Source organism: Psammomys obesus, unplaced genomic scaffold (genome assembly GCF_907164565.1).
Source record: "Psammomys obesus unplaced genomic scaffold, mPsaObe1.curated_primary_1811, whole genome shotgun sequence".
Lineage (NCBI taxonomy): Eukaryota > Metazoa > Chordata > Mammalia > Rodentia > Muridae > Psammomys > Psammomys obesus.
In genome coordinates this window covers 275,454-289,914 of record NW_026594311.1, presented here as the reverse complement: position 1 = coordinate 289,914, position 14,461 = coordinate 275,454, and the positions used below count along the sequence as shown (strand labels likewise).

Sequence of the window (14,461 nt, the reverse complement as noted above, 5' to 3'; positions counted from 1 at the left end):
CACACACACACACACACACACACACACACACACACACACACACACACCTGCTTGCTCAGATACAGGCACTCACTCTCTTATAATTTTCTTGCCCTCACTTCAGCCACTCCATGTTCCCCAAATGGATTTGGGAACCATGATGGTTGGGTGAAAGGGTGAAGTGTCAGAGCAGAATCCTGGTAGTGTACCCTATTCTGGACTTAATGTGAGAAGCTAATCTCCTCCTTTCCTTCTGCTGCTCACTTGAAGCCTTCCCTTCTCCATGTATTCGGGGACACAGAGACAGACCTCTGAGAAGTCCAGAGGTGTTGGGTATATAGAGGTGTCCTACAGGCCTTCAGATTGCTCTACCAACAGGCTCCCAAGGGTCCCCTCTCCCAGCTACACTGTGTTCAGATGGTCCATCTGATAGGCAACCACATCCGGATGTGGACTCAGTGACAGATACGTTCTGTCATCTCCCTCTGTAGAGACACAAAGCAAGGAAGGGTTAGTTTCATCTAAGCCTGTGGGCAACTCCTTGCGAAATCATGGAGCCCGACACACTCCCCCCCACCCACCTCAGCTGCAAACCATGGCAGCAAATCTGGATTTGTAAACTGACATCCCTATGAATTCTCTATGAGAGTACAGAATCCACTGTTAAATGACTTGTCTCCCATCCGTTCTCCACCCGCATATAGGAGTTTCACACAGATCCTTTCATGGGACAGCACTGGCAGCGGAGGGTGGTGGAGGCTCGGCCTTACCAGTGGCTCTAGTTCCCTCTGGTCCACCAGGCTGAACTCCTGGATGAAGTAGTAAAAGTGCTTGTAGCAGGTGTTGACGTGGGCCTCCGCCCCCATGCTGAGGATGCTGTCAAAGTGGTGGATGTAGACATGGACAAAGACTCGGAAGAGGCGAGTCAGGATCTTGGTACAGACCTGCTGGAAGTTCTTGGGGAAGGGAACTCCTGGGGATGGAAAGGGGTAGAAGAGTGATCAAAATTCTGCCCTTCCCCACAGGGTGCCCTCACCCCTCCTCAGCACAGGACCCTTACAGAAAGGCAGAGCAACAGTTTGGCGTTTTCCAACACTCTTCTTTTTCAGGTGGGAGGAAGTACTGGGGACTGAACCCAGGAATTCACTCACACCATTGAGATCCAACCCCAGCCCCCATCTTTCCTTTTCAATGAAGCACAAATCTGAATTTGTCTTCTCCTTGCTCTAAGACTTATCACCTTCACATTTCCCACTGCCTAAAGCAGGGCTTTGCAAGCTTGTCACCGGCCAGTCCGTCTCAGACCACAGTGACAATTATGGCCTCGCCTCTCCCCAGACACCTGCACATCTGCTGCAGAAATGTGCACACCACTTTCTCCTATACTGGACAATGGGCCCCAGTTTTTTAAAATGTGGGCCTCCAGAGTTAAGTCTTAATATCCCAGCATGAATGGAGCAAAGCCTTTATGAGACAATCCTGATTCCTCTCTCCAGCCACACCCTTATTTCCCCTGCTTACTTTTCTCACAGCTGGCTCATGCACCCCCACCCCCACCCTGATGCTAATAACACTTCAGGAACTGCTTCAGATATCACTCATTCCTTCAGATATCCAATAGCATAAAGAACATAAAGAACCTCAGTGAGCCCAGCCCTGAGCTGGGCCCTTTGTACCTCTGTCTCCTGCTTTTTACAGTTATGCTGATGAGTCTGATAGTCATTCTAGATATGATAAGATGCAGGTAATGTATAAAGGTGAGGCCACTTGCCTGAGGACACATAATTATTAATTAGTACAGACTGGAGGCAGGATTCAGTCCCTCTTTGCACAGTAGTACCTCTCAGAAATAGATGGTACAGATCCTCTCTGGCCAGAAAAAGCCATGAGAACCATGGGAAAAGGGCAGAGATCCTGGTGGCTTATACCCTCTTTTCCGCTATGACAAAAATCATCCAGTCATCTAGTTAAAAGTTTACCCAGGGCTCACAAATCCAGGGATGTAGGCTAGAGGGAATAAAAAAGCCAGGATCAGATGGAGGCCTAGTCCATACACCTCCACATACCTTCCTTCTCGCTGCTCTTCGGAGCTTGCACTCTGCCTGAGAGCCCAGCTTTGTCCCCACATTCCTATCCTACCCGCCTAGACTATGACACCAGGACCCCACAACACCTGAGTTCCAGTTCTGAACCATAGAACAGTGTGCTTTCCCACTGTTGGCCTCAGTTTCCTCCTGTGTAAAATGAAGGGACGTGTTGTACACAGGAAATGGCAGCCACGGCTGGGAGGAGCCATGTGCCTGAACTGTGACTCAGTGCCCAGCTTCCCACAGCATTCAGACTTCTTCCCTCTGGGCTTGACCATCTACCCCACCCATTTGAATCTCTACAGCCCAGGGGGGTGCTGGGACCCAGGTTGCAGGTGGGGCTTCTGTGATGAACACAGTTCAGCTCTCGGGTGGGGAACCTGGGCCAGGGTGATGTTACTCATCTCCTCTCCCCAACCTCACACTCCCAGGTCCAGCTGAGATAAGAAAAGGCCTCATGGCCTGGACCTGACTATGGAACACCAAGTCTGAAGAAAAGACACCTTTTGGGAAGATCCAGCTTCCAATCCTTCCCTTTCCTGGAGTCAGGATTCACAGGGGACTAGAAGGAGGCTGAAAGCCAGGTCAGCCCAAGTAGGCAGAGAAACAGCATTTGTGGTCATGTTGGAATAGTCTGCAGGGTGACACTTATGCTTTGGACACAAGATGCCCCAAATGGGAGTCAGATAGTCCTTGTTGAATGTCTGATCCTGCCTTAACGGATTCCCTCTTCTACGATATGGGAATGACCCTACCGGCTAGGCTAACTCTTCAGCCAGACAGTGCTCACCAACACGTGTAGGAAAGACATCCTCATCGTTGATGAGACCCTCAATCCAGTCCATGAGCAATGCCATATAGCGGGGTGCTGAGAGCTTGGCAGGCCTTCGGTACTGGCGCTCATCCTGCCAGCGGTACTCATAGCGGGGCCCACCAGCCATGACTGGGCAGCTGCTCTCACTGCAGTGCTCGGCCATGGTGCCGTAGATGAGGTTGATACGGTTGAAGAAGTCCACCACGTGCACAGCGATCCAGTCGTCGATGCTCTCGCCAGGTGGCAGCCTCACCACACTCCGAAGGTCCAGGCCGGACTTGAGTGAGGCTTGTGCCTTCTTGTACAGCTCAAAGCGCTGTGTGCCAGGCTCGAAGCGCTTCCGGGGCCGGAAAGTCTTATCCTTAGCAAACACCTGCTTCAGACACAGAGCCATGGCCAGGCAGACAGAACTGGATGTCTAGGCACAGGGACCTGAAGATGCCCTGACAGAGACAAGGGGAAGTGGGTGGTCAGGGTCTTATAAAGTAGGCTTTAGCTTCCCAACACATCATTCTTCTCTTAGCTCTCACCTGAGGGCAACTTCTTGACCTCAATGAAACCCTCACCCCCTCGCATTGCCTAATCTTTTGTGGACTACTGTAGCCCTCCACCCCTGCAGCAGCCCGACATGCCTTTCATTTTGCTTACTTTCCTCCCTGCTTTCTTTGAATCTTGCAGGGGGCGTGGCCTGGACTCCAAACAGGTGCTTCCAGGACTGCTGGCCATTACAGAAGTGACAGAGGCTTCTCAGGCCCACTAGGGAACAGGGACCCCAGACAAGATGTTCTCTGTAGCCCGATAGGCCAGCTGTGTAGCGAGAGAGCCTTGTTGCATAGAGCTAGGGGTGAGGGGGGTGGGCCCTGGACTCTGATTTCCTCTGGGATATCCCGAACTCCATCCGGCCACCGGGGATTCCCAGGGAGCAGGAGGGACTTTTCTATCGAAAATGTCCTTTTCTTTTTTTCTTTACACTGAAAGAGGAAAGGGCCCTCACACAGCCAGCTGGGTGGCCTTAAGTGTGGCTGCAGGAAGCGACGGTGGCAGGCCTAGAAGAGCACCACTTCCTGTGACAGAGGCTAGAGTTCCTTTCCTCCAAGCCAACCTGTCAGTCCCAAACCTGCATGAGCCATTGGCCTTTCCCTTGCACCTGACCCTCCACAGATTTCCAGCAAGCCTACTATGTATCTGGCACCAAAGGCTGGGGAGAGAGCAGCCAGGCCCATCCTGCTGGTTACCTTCTAGATGTTTGCTTTGCCGCTTAGAACGGAAGGATCCCAGACTCAGAACAGACTTCAGGGGGCATCCATCAGAGTCCTGGGATCTGGTCCGTACTTCAAAACTGGCTTGCTTGCATCACCATGAATTTAGCCCATGCAAATCCTTGAATACCCTGATATAGTCAGGTTTCTAATTGTCTTAGGCATTTCATCTCCCCTACATGAGCTATTGGGGAATGAAGATCCAAGCAACTGCCAAGACTGGAAAGCCACAAATCAAGCACAGACCCTGACCACAGACTTACACTACTAAACTGTATAAGCTGAGCCTGGGGTCCATGCTGAACTCTGACCTTTTTAGTTGAGTCCTGAGGCTAGCTTCAAACTGAATGAGGCTTGAGACAGCAGCAGACGCAGTTTATCCTTCACCTCAGACTGGCTTGACTTTGAAGCAGTTTCCTATCTCTTTGATAACTGCTGTGGCAGGATTGGGGAAGAGAGGGTGGGAATAAGGTGATCAGTATGACCAAAGGCATGGAGCACAGAGAAATGTTACTTCTGGCAACAAATCAAAGAAAGAAATGTTTGGCACAGGAGTTTTCCCTCTTGATCACAGCAGGCAGACAGAATGAAAAAACCAGGAAAAACGAGCAGTTTGGAGAACAGAGAGCTCCTGACCTCTTGGAAGACGCTTGAAGTGTGGAAGGCCCTCCTATTTATTCTGCTTCCCCCCACCCCATAACTTCTTCCCAAAGAAATGCCAGGCTGGGATCTGAACTTCCTGAGTGAAAGCTCGGTACACTTCGGTTCCTCTCTCCCTTTTAGGCTCTGCCTGGGGCAGGGCTTCCAAAATCACTCACTGCCATCAGTGGGGTGTCTGGATCCTTCACCTGTGCTTGCCCTCCCCATTACTGGTGCTACAGACCCTCGATCCCACCTCTCCTGCCCCACCTCTCTCCAGCAGCCACCCTAGGCTGTTCTTTGATCCCGGAGCATGTCCTTACTCTCCTGATTTCTCGTCCCACTGAACACCACCTCCTGCCGCAGGCCTATCTCAGCCTTGTGTGGTGAATGCTCAATGACTGCTTCTGTCCCTACCCCTCTCCAGATCAAGTCAGGACTGGCACAAAGCTGGTGGCCAGGCTTTAGGAAAAGCTCAGACTCAAAGAGTCTTAGAGTTTAAAGCGACTGCAGTGCAAGCATGAGGAGGACCAGTTTGGATCCCCAGAACCCATGGAAAGCCTGGTGTGGCAGCCTCCTGTAACCTTAGCATTCAGGAGTCAGAGGCAGGGCATCCCTGGGGCAAGCTGGCTAGCTGGACTAGCCAGGCTTGGGAAGCCCCAGGTTCAGCAAGACCTCACCTTGCTGGTGAGATGTTTCAGTGGGTAAACTTGCTTGCCTGAGTTTGATTTCTGGGACCAGCATGGTAGAAGGAGAACACTCCCACAAACTGTCTTTGACCTCCACATGTGCATTGTGGTACACACAAAAGTGTGTTTGTGTGTGTATCTATATGCACACATATCAATAAATGTAATTAATTAAAAAAAATAGACCTTGCCTCAATAAATGAAGTGAAAGGTGAGGGAAAAAGACAACTGATACAACTCTGGGCCTCCAAACCTTCATGCCCAACCTCACATACTCACAATAACACACACACACACACGAATAAAAGTCTTCAAGTTGAAATAACTCTGAGAAATCAAGTGGCACATCCCACAGGAATAGATGGGGAAACTAAAGAGGATTTGAAGAGCCTGACTTTGCATAGCAAGTTGTAGGACACAGGGGATTGGGTTAAAGAGGGACTCAGCCTATAACAAGGTACAAAGGACCCTCTTCCTACCCTGCCTGGCCACTGGCCTGGTGTAGATAAGCCGGGAGGAAGGGAGTCCAGATGCCCCTCCTCCTTAAGGCCCAGGACTTTACTAGAAAGAGTGAACTTGGAGGTGAGTATGGGAGCTAAGTTAAGAAGGCAGTCCCCCCTTGCTATGTCTGTTCCCGGGGTTCTCTCCAGCCTCATGCCATCAGGTTGAGACTGTTTCTCACAGAGCCTCTATTCCCCTTCCGCATGGACCCTCCATTTTAATTACTGGGTCGGGGAACTAGTGGTTTGCTCACTCCGTGACCAACATCTAATCTTCCCAATCTAACTTCCTAGCCCCCTGCCAGGGACACACCTGCCCCTCCCTTGGCCTGGCTAGGAAACAGCCAGAAGATGGCCCCAGTTTGAACTCAGAATCTAGTCTGGTATGCCTTGAGGGACAAGATCTAAGTCTGAGATTCTAAGGGAAAAGTGGAAGCGAAAGACATAGCTCTTGTCCAGCCAGACCCGCCCCCCCCTCCCTGGAGTCCCTAAGAAACTCTCCTGATCTTCAACTGTTAAGGCCAAACAGGTCCTAGGACCCAGAGGAGCTAGCCTGACATTTCCGCTCCTGAAAGACACGCCCACCCCCCACCAGCCACCGCCACCGCCTCCCCCACCCCGGACTCCCGGCGCCGGGAGCCTCGGACCCGGGACCGAGGACTGTGGCCAGCCCGCTTTCGGACCCGGGTCGCTTCCAGGAGGTGCCACGCGAGGACCCAGAAGAACTGAAAGTGGAAGCTGGGCCGGGCCTCGGGGGGCGCGGAGTGGCGGCGCTCACTCACGCGCTCCGGCTAGGTGGACAGCTCCGAGGCTCTGTCTGCGCCGCTCCACCGCCGCGCGCTGGGTCGTCGTCCTTCCGCCCGGGATCCCGCGGGGCTGGTCTCAGCGCCCGGCCGCCCGTCTGCTCCCGGCCGCGGCCGCCGTCCCGCCGCCCCGCCGCGAGGAGACGCCAGCTCCGCCCCGAGCTCAGCCACGCCGCGGCCACGGGGCGGGGAGGGGCGGGGAAAGGGAGTCCCGCGTCCCGGGACTTCTCTCCAGCCTTTCCGGGAAATGGGAAGTCCGGTCGGGCTCGCAGTCTCCCCGAGGGCAAAGAACTAACTGAGCGGTCGCCCCAAGGGACCGTCTGCGTATTCCCTAAGGACGCAGCCCCAGATTCCTAAGCTGTAGAATGGGAACAAGCCCAGCTTCCGCCTGAAGCAGAAACTAAAAGGCCGTGGTTTGAGTGGTTTCCTAGCCCTCCTGCAGTCATCTGAGCTTCACTTACCTCTGAACTCGGTAAGGGTTCCTAGCTGCTTGACCCACACACAGCACTCAAAACCCACCACTGGAGGCTGCTGGTGATGGATGGCGCATGTATTTACTCCCAGCAACCAGGGAAGCAGAGGCAGGCAGATCTCTGTGAGTTCCGAGCTATCCAGGGCTACACAGTGAGATCCTAACCACGCATGCAAGCCAGCAGGCAAGCAGGCAGGCAGGCAAGCCAGCAGGCAAGCAACCCTAAAGAAATGAATTAGTGAATGAATGGCTGGTGGGAGTCATGGACTGGGGCGACCGACTCCTCCACACTTAGCCCCGAAGAACGTTCAAAGACCTCCCTTTCCCCACACTGGCTGGAAACTTTATTTTCTGGTTGTTTAGATTCTCAAACTACCCAAAGCCACCCCATTTTCTATTTCCAAACCGTCGTCCCCGTCGTTCTTCAGAATGGCTTCTCTCCTAGCCCTTTCCAACCGGTTTCAAATCTTTGCATCTTTGATAAGCATTGCCCACTCTTCTACCTAGATTCCTCCTCACCTGGAATCAGGTGTCAGTGCGCAGTGCATTCCACGGCTTGGCCCCAGGAACCAGTCTGCAGGCTCTGTCTAGGGTGGGGGAAAATTGAAGGCTTTCTAGACTAGGTGGGTGTTTCAGTTAATCTTCATTGCTAACTTCACTGGCTTCAGAAGTGCCAAGGAGACCCATCTCTGGGGGCGTGTGTTTGTTTCCAACTGAGGAGGTTGACACTCCCCAAATGTGGGTCCTTCCAGCCACATGGGCTAGAATCCTGGGCTAAACTAAAAGAAAAAAAAAAAAAAAAAAAAAAAGCATCCGGTACCCACCTGTTTCCTGACCAGCTGCCTCATGGTCCTGCTGCCCCAGCTTAGAGCTCATCTCCCTGCCATACTTTCCCCGGCCATGCTAGACTACGCTCTCAAACCCTGAGCCAAAACAAAATGGCTTTTCCTGAGTACATTGGCACAGCATGAAAAGTAACTAAGACAGAAGGCCGAGGCAGGCCACTGGGCTGCTGAAGTCACCCTGGAGGAAGAGGATGGTGAACAAGTGTGACTGGGGAACCAATGGAGCCATAGGTGGTCTTAAACCATGGCACAACTGCCCCATTGGGATTCCCTGGGTCTGGGCCTGGGCCTGCTTTTTCAGTTGCATGAGAACACATTTAGAGCCTTAAGAGTTTTAGGGTAGAACTGAGGATTCATTCTTTGACTTATTTCTGCTCCAGCATAAAATTCTCTATTGTTTTTGTGCTCAAGTCTTAATCTGTCCCAAATTTCCTATAAACTCTTACATATTGAATTTCGTCAATATGTAAAATATTTACTCCATTTGATCTTATATAATAACCAATGCATTTTTGTTGAGTGTAACAGTGCACTGAGATCAAGATGATGACACAACATAATGCATTGATGGTCCAACGCTAGGCAAGAGTGGGGATATCCACAGGAAACAGAGCACCCTGAGTGTTTTGAGGGGAGTTTAACAGTGGCACTGCATACAGGTATAGTTAGTTGTACGGAAGCCATGTAGAGACTATCTCACCAGTGAGGCAGCTTTCACCTACCCTTGGCTGAGGTACACCAGGAACGGGAGGTGTGAGAAGGCTATAGCAAGCTCTGTCGCCCAGCTCACAGCAATCAAGGCAAAGACTACAGGCCAATAAGGGCCTTATTTCCCTCTCATCTTTGGCCAAGTTCCCCATAGCTGAGTCCCATTAAAAGCCAAGGATAAGAGAACCTGTTGCCATAGCCCAGAGGTCAGCCCCTGGACACAGAGCTGGGAGGAGGGTAGAAAGTCATCTGGAGAAGCAGTGTTGGGTCAGGGGTGATTTCACGGAGGAAATGACTTAGAAACTGCTTGTGCTTTTCTTATCATTCTGTTCTAAATATTTTACAAACACCATCTACAATTTCCTCTAACTCTTGGGTGCTTTAGAAGTATATTTTAGTTTCCCACCCTATGAAGGTTTATGTATTTCTTGTTTACTTCCCCTTACATTGCCTCGTGGTCAGAGATCTTGGTCTGCGAGATTCCTTGGAATCTGATATGACCTCCTTTGTGGCTTTGCACATGGTCATTTTCTGTGCCTCTGAGCTAGGTTTTATAGGAAAGGCAGGAATTCAGTGAAGAATGAAAAGCATAGACTTTTACTCTGAGGGAAATGTAGGTGATCCATTCTGAAGGATTTTTAGAAGTTCCAGGCTCATCTGCAGAGGCCTGGATGTCTGTAGGGCTGGAGGTAGGAAGAGTTGGGGTAGGGCAGCATAGAGATGGTCCAGATTTCTTAATGCCTGTACCCCTTTTTGGCACTCTTAGTCTGGGCTGGAAAGGCTGTTGTTTCAGGAGGTCCTTCTGGGGCTAGGAAGGTGCAGACCATGTGGACAAGTTCTCGCTTTACTGTGCATTTACTGTGTGACCACGGGATAGTATCGCTCTCTCTGGTAGTACCCTGCAGCTGTCCAGCTCTCACGGTTCCTTCCCACTGGGTCTTAAATGTGACAAGTGGCTCCAGAAGGCTGAAAGAGGGCCCATCTCTTCAGGTTGGTAGGAGCCAGCGAGTTACTAGGAGAATATGTGTCCTCTTCCATTGCACAGCCCAGGCACTTCCATGATGTTGACTCCAAGTGACTGGACTGGTATGTTCATGAGATCTGGACTCCTGCCCTCACTCCCTCCATAATACCATCTGGTATCCTGGGAAAGCCCTAGCCCCTCTTTGGGACTCAGTTTCCTCACTTGTACCACCAAAGTATCTTGTCACACCAAATGTTCTCCAAGTGCCTTATTAGAACTATCTCTCAGCTGCATCCCTCTAGGCCTGTACCAGATAAAGAAAATGGCCTCTTCCTGGGGACTCCCAGGCCCTGCTATGCCAGGAAAAGCCCTTATCTCCTTCCTGAAATGAGCTCCCACACTCCCACTTCACTTTACCAAGCATCTGGCATCTATGACAGCCTTTTAGTGCCAACCCTCTCCTCATTCACTGTAGTTTCTTCTGCCCTTCCCAGGAGGCAGGATCGCTCCTATTGAGTGGAAGCCTGGCAACGAGAGGGATTGAGGTGACGCTTCCTTTAGCTTGAGGAAGACAAAGTTCAGTGAAATATGACCAGAGAAGACAGGATTGACAAGGATATATATTAAGATTCAGTATGACCTTGAACAAGGCACACATTCTTGCTGAGCCTATTTCCCCTTCTCTAAAATAGAAACAACATCTGCTCCACTGAAAAGCTGTTAGGATTAAGTGCGATAGCTCTTGTAAACAGCAAAAGGCAGTGGCCAGTATGTTTCAGGGGTGCTGCCTTCAAAGCATTTGTGTAGAAGAGATGGCTTGTTTTGGGGCCCTGGGGAACAGTAGTAAAGGCTCAGGACAATTTGGGAAGACACTGGCCCTAGAGCTGGCTAGTCATGGCAACCTTCCTGGTTCTGTTCCTTTCTGGGAGGGAGATGTACAGGCAGAAGTCACCCAGCCTCTTGTGATATCACATCCAGGGTCTTCGTCTTGGAACTTTAGACTGCCGTGTTCTTTGCTCCAAAGACCTCCTCCCTTCCAACTCCTCCCTTGGCCCTTGAGCTGGAGACAGCTTTTTCTTCTCTAGGTTTAGGGTCTTCTCTCTTGAGAAGAAGATCTCTGTAGTTTTTAATAGGAGCCCTGCTTACATAAATGGGGTAAATTCATAGTCCCCCTGGACCTCAGCATGGCTCTGGTAGACACTGTCTCCTCCAACTGCTTGTGTTAGTTCACAGCCAGGGGCACCCTGAGAGTGGAGGTGACAGCTGGGAAGGAGCTTTCACCAGTGTCCCAGGTTCAGCCTTCCATGGTACCTCCAAGCTACACAAAATATCCAGTCCCATCCCCTCCTACGCTGCTGTGGTTCCTCAGCCTCTCGGGCCTAGAGCACCGAGTTCAAAGCCCTTCTTCAGGACCCTCATTAGACTTCCCCAGTCCCTACTCTACTCTCTTCCTTCCTCCACAGTGTCCTTTCTCCAAGTGTGTTCAATAACACCTTCCTTAGACTCACCAGTGAGTCTATGGTTACCATTGGTCTAATAGCAGGAAATTAATGCAGCTTTAACATCCAGAGAGAGTACGATGGCAGGCAAACTGCACACCCACTTTTCACCTGCCATCCATTTATTTATCCATTCAGCAAGTATTTACCACGGTCCTATTGAGGGTCATAACTTGTAATGGACTAGGCACAGACCTTGTCCGTACCTTGGGGGACTCAATCATCTGAGGAACTTTCATTGGGCTAGTCCTGCCCAGTCACTGCCTAGTTCAAAAGGCTGAGACTAGGACGGAACGTTAGTGACCATTCTCAGGGAAGTGGGTAGCTCTTACAGAAGGGTCCTTGCACATCGCTTAGTCCCATGTCCTTGGAGGACTTGAGAAAACCGAGGCACAGGGAAATATGGGTTGTTCCAATGCTAAATCATAACAAAAAAAAAATTCCCTCAGTAAAACATCTATATATTGGTGCCTCAGATGTATTTTCTTATTTCTTCCTTTCAGCAATCTGGGAAGTTTGTCTTTGCTTCAGAGGGAGGGATGGAGAAGAGTGAAAGAGAATGTTTCACTAGGAGGAGCTGGACATTCAGATAAAGTTCCAAACTCTGTCCTGTAGGTCCCTCTGGGTCCCCTCCTGATGTCATTTCCAAGAGACGGAAACAGTGTCCACTGCAGCAATTCAGACAGTGGTAGGGTTCACTTCTTGGTGGAGACCCAAGTGTACCCAGTGAAATCTGGGTTCTATGCCAGGCATAGCCTATGACTTCCTGTGGATGTTATCTGGCTTGTCACGCGGCTGCACATGAGGCTCTGCAGAGGAACGGCAGAGGAGTGGTCCAAGTGTGTGTTCTCTTCCAGGAGTTTTCCTAAACAGCCTCAGCTGCCCAGAAACAGTCTCTTCTGCCACAGCCCTACATACAGAGAGTTCTTGGTGTTTTATAGATGGGCCCCTTTTGTTTTCCCTTTTGTTCTTTCTGTAAATCCTTAAAAATGGGGACTTATTTATTTTACTTCCCATAGAACCCCACAGCAACACTGAGGGCTGTGGCTGTAAGGAACTTCCTGTCTTATGGTGTGCTTTCAAGGTTCTGGTCACTTCTGAATCTGTCTGCAAGCTAGAGAAGTGAATATTGACTTCAGAAGAGGAAATGACACACAGCCCAAAATGTCACAGCTGGGACTCAGGCTCAGGCCCAGTCATTGGGCCTGCATTTGTGCCCCTTCCCCTCAAGCATTTAACAACTCCACTGCTTTGAGAGCTGTTTCATCTGACACACCAGAAGGTTGGAAAGGGGTCTATACACTCCAGAAATGTTCTTCTGGAAAAATAGATAACACAGTCATTTGGGCCTAGGTCCGCGTTAAAGCAATTAACAGAGATAAGTACATCAACCATCCTCAGTAATTTTGACTCTACTGAGATTCCCTAGTCTTTTTCATATTTTAAAGTCTTCTGGGACAGATCATATTCACACAATGTACAAATGGCACCCAAGAGAGAAAGCCATTTAGTGTGAGCTGAGGGTAGAAAGAAGACAGAGATAAGAAGGAGGCCACATATAGCAAGAAGAAAAATGAGGTAGACTATAGAAGACTATCTGAGGGTCACTTGTTCTCCAGAGGCAGGCTGCTTGCTTCTGGAAAGACGGCCTCAAGTGAACCATCAAGAAACTCTGCAATTTCCTCTCAGTAGGTGCATCCAGAGAACACAGCAGGCTGCTGCTCTGAGACATACTGAACACAAGAGATTTTAGCCGATCAATCCCAGCTCCAATGGGGTGTGAGTTTTCCCAATGAGCTCTGAAGCTGAGTTCCCATCAATCCCCTGACTTCTTCCAGAGCCGCCTGCCTGGCTTTCCATATTTCATCCCCCTCTGCTTGCTCACCACAGGCCGGGACAAATACATACTGGATGGATGGAGAGCAGCAGCCCGTCCAGGCACCATCCAATTCACACTGCCACAGGGCTCAGAGCCAAATCATCAGGAGCTACAGCTAACCCAGCAGCTGGCTGCAGGGAGAGGAGCCAGGGGATGTCTCTGCTCTCAAGGTCAAACAAGGAGAACATCTGGGCCCCTTGGGTCTGGAAAGGCCTCTGCTTTCCTTTCATGCCACAGTGAGGTCCCCACTCAAGACATCCTGCCAACAGTGTTTTATTCTCTGGGAAACTTTCCTAAAGGAGAGTTAAATCATTAAATCTTTGTTTTGTTTATTTTTTATTACTTCTCTGAAAAAAAATCTGTACATATTCTGATCATAATCATCCCCTTCCCTCAATTCTTTCCAGGCCTACCTCACCTCTCCTACCCATTCAACATTGTGTCTTCTTTTTTAAAAACAATTATTTTTATTTATGTGCACTGGTGTTTTTGCTTGCCTGTATGTCTGTGTGAGGGTGTCAGATCTCAGAGTTGCAGACAGCTGTGAGCTGCCATGTGGGTGCTGGAACCCCGGTCCTCTAGAAGAGCATTCAGTGCTCTTAACCGCTGAACCATCTCTCCAGCCAGTTTTCCCTTTTAAAAAACCCTATCAAACCACTTTGTGTTGCCTATACACTCCAGTGTGGTCTTCACTGGAGAGTAGCTGACCTACCAGGGGCCACAGCCTTAGAGAAAACTGACTCTCCCTCTCCCAGCAGCTATCAATTGCCAAAAGTTCTCAGTCAGGTATGGGATTTGCATCTACTTCCTGTCTCCATGCCCGGGTTTTGTCTGGCTTGAGTCTGCATAGGTCTTGTGCATGCTGTAACAGCTGCTGGGTAAGAATGATTGCTTTTCCTCTCTAGTGTGGTGCATAGCACCTTCCAACACTATAAAAGCTAGCCAAGCAAATGCCAGCTTGATTTCTCCATATTCTATGATTCAAATATGTGGTATCTTCAGCAACAGAGTCTTACTGGCAAGCTCTGGAAAGTAACCAAGAGCACTGGCTATAGCTTATAATTTTTTTTTTTTTTGGGGGGGGGTCTATGCTACTAGCCAGCAACTCCAAAGGAAGTAGTTAATACCTGACACTAGGATTTTTTTGGGATGTCTGTGACTTCTAATAGAGGCTTTGCCATCATCTCATTACAGTGTTTCCACAGGAGATTGGAGATATATATATATCTTATGTTAAATAGTAACACTTGTCTCACAGCAGAGAGGCTGAGGACCTGGTTGCTGCCTGGTCCTAGAGGCTGGGTTCCCAGCAGCTGAGTCGTCC

At 50.1% G+C, this 14,461-nt stretch overlaps 1 protein-coding gene across 4 annotated transcripts; it reads right to left on the bottom strand.

Moving 5' to 3' along the window:
* Positions 1-6: 6 nt before the first annotated feature.
* On the bottom strand, positions 7-6,941 carry Mob3c (MOB kinase activator 3C). Of its 4 annotated transcripts, none has more exons than XM_055618556.1 (5): positions 6,750-6,940; positions 4,451-4,574; positions 2,857-3,323; positions 750-952; positions 7-464 (listed from the first exon to the last, which is right to left on the bottom strand). In XM_055618556.1, exons 3-5 carry the CDS (start codon positions 3,272-3,274, stop codon positions 435-437), a joined length of 651 nt encoding a protein of 216 aa, XP_055474531.1. In that variant the 5' UTR covers positions 3,275-3,323; positions 4,451-4,574; positions 6,750-6,940; the 3' UTR covers positions 7-434. The 4 variants fall into 4 exon arrangements, with proteins under 4 accessions (XP_055474531.1, XP_055474530.1, XP_055474532.1 ...); XM_055618555.1 differs by having other exon boundaries at positions 4,451-4,571; XM_055618557.1 differs by lacking the exon at positions 4,451-4,574 and having other exon boundaries at positions 6,750-6,941.
* Positions 6,942-14,461: the final 7,520 nt, after the last annotated feature.

Bases quoted from the DNA above. Each gene is read 5' to 3' on its own strand.
- Mob3c (XM_055618557.1), bottom strand. From the start codon at position 3,274: ATGGCTCTGTGTCTGAAGCAGGTGTTTGCTAAGGATAAGACTTTCCGG. The intron at 953-2,856 runs GTGAGCACTGTC...TTCCATCCCCAG, and splicing joins TGTCTTTCCTACACGTGTTG to GAGTTCCCTTCCCCAAGAAC. The intron at 465-749 runs GTAAGGCCGAGC...GTGTCTCTACAG, and splicing joins AGAGGGAACTAGAGCCACTG to AGGGAGATGACAGAACGTAT.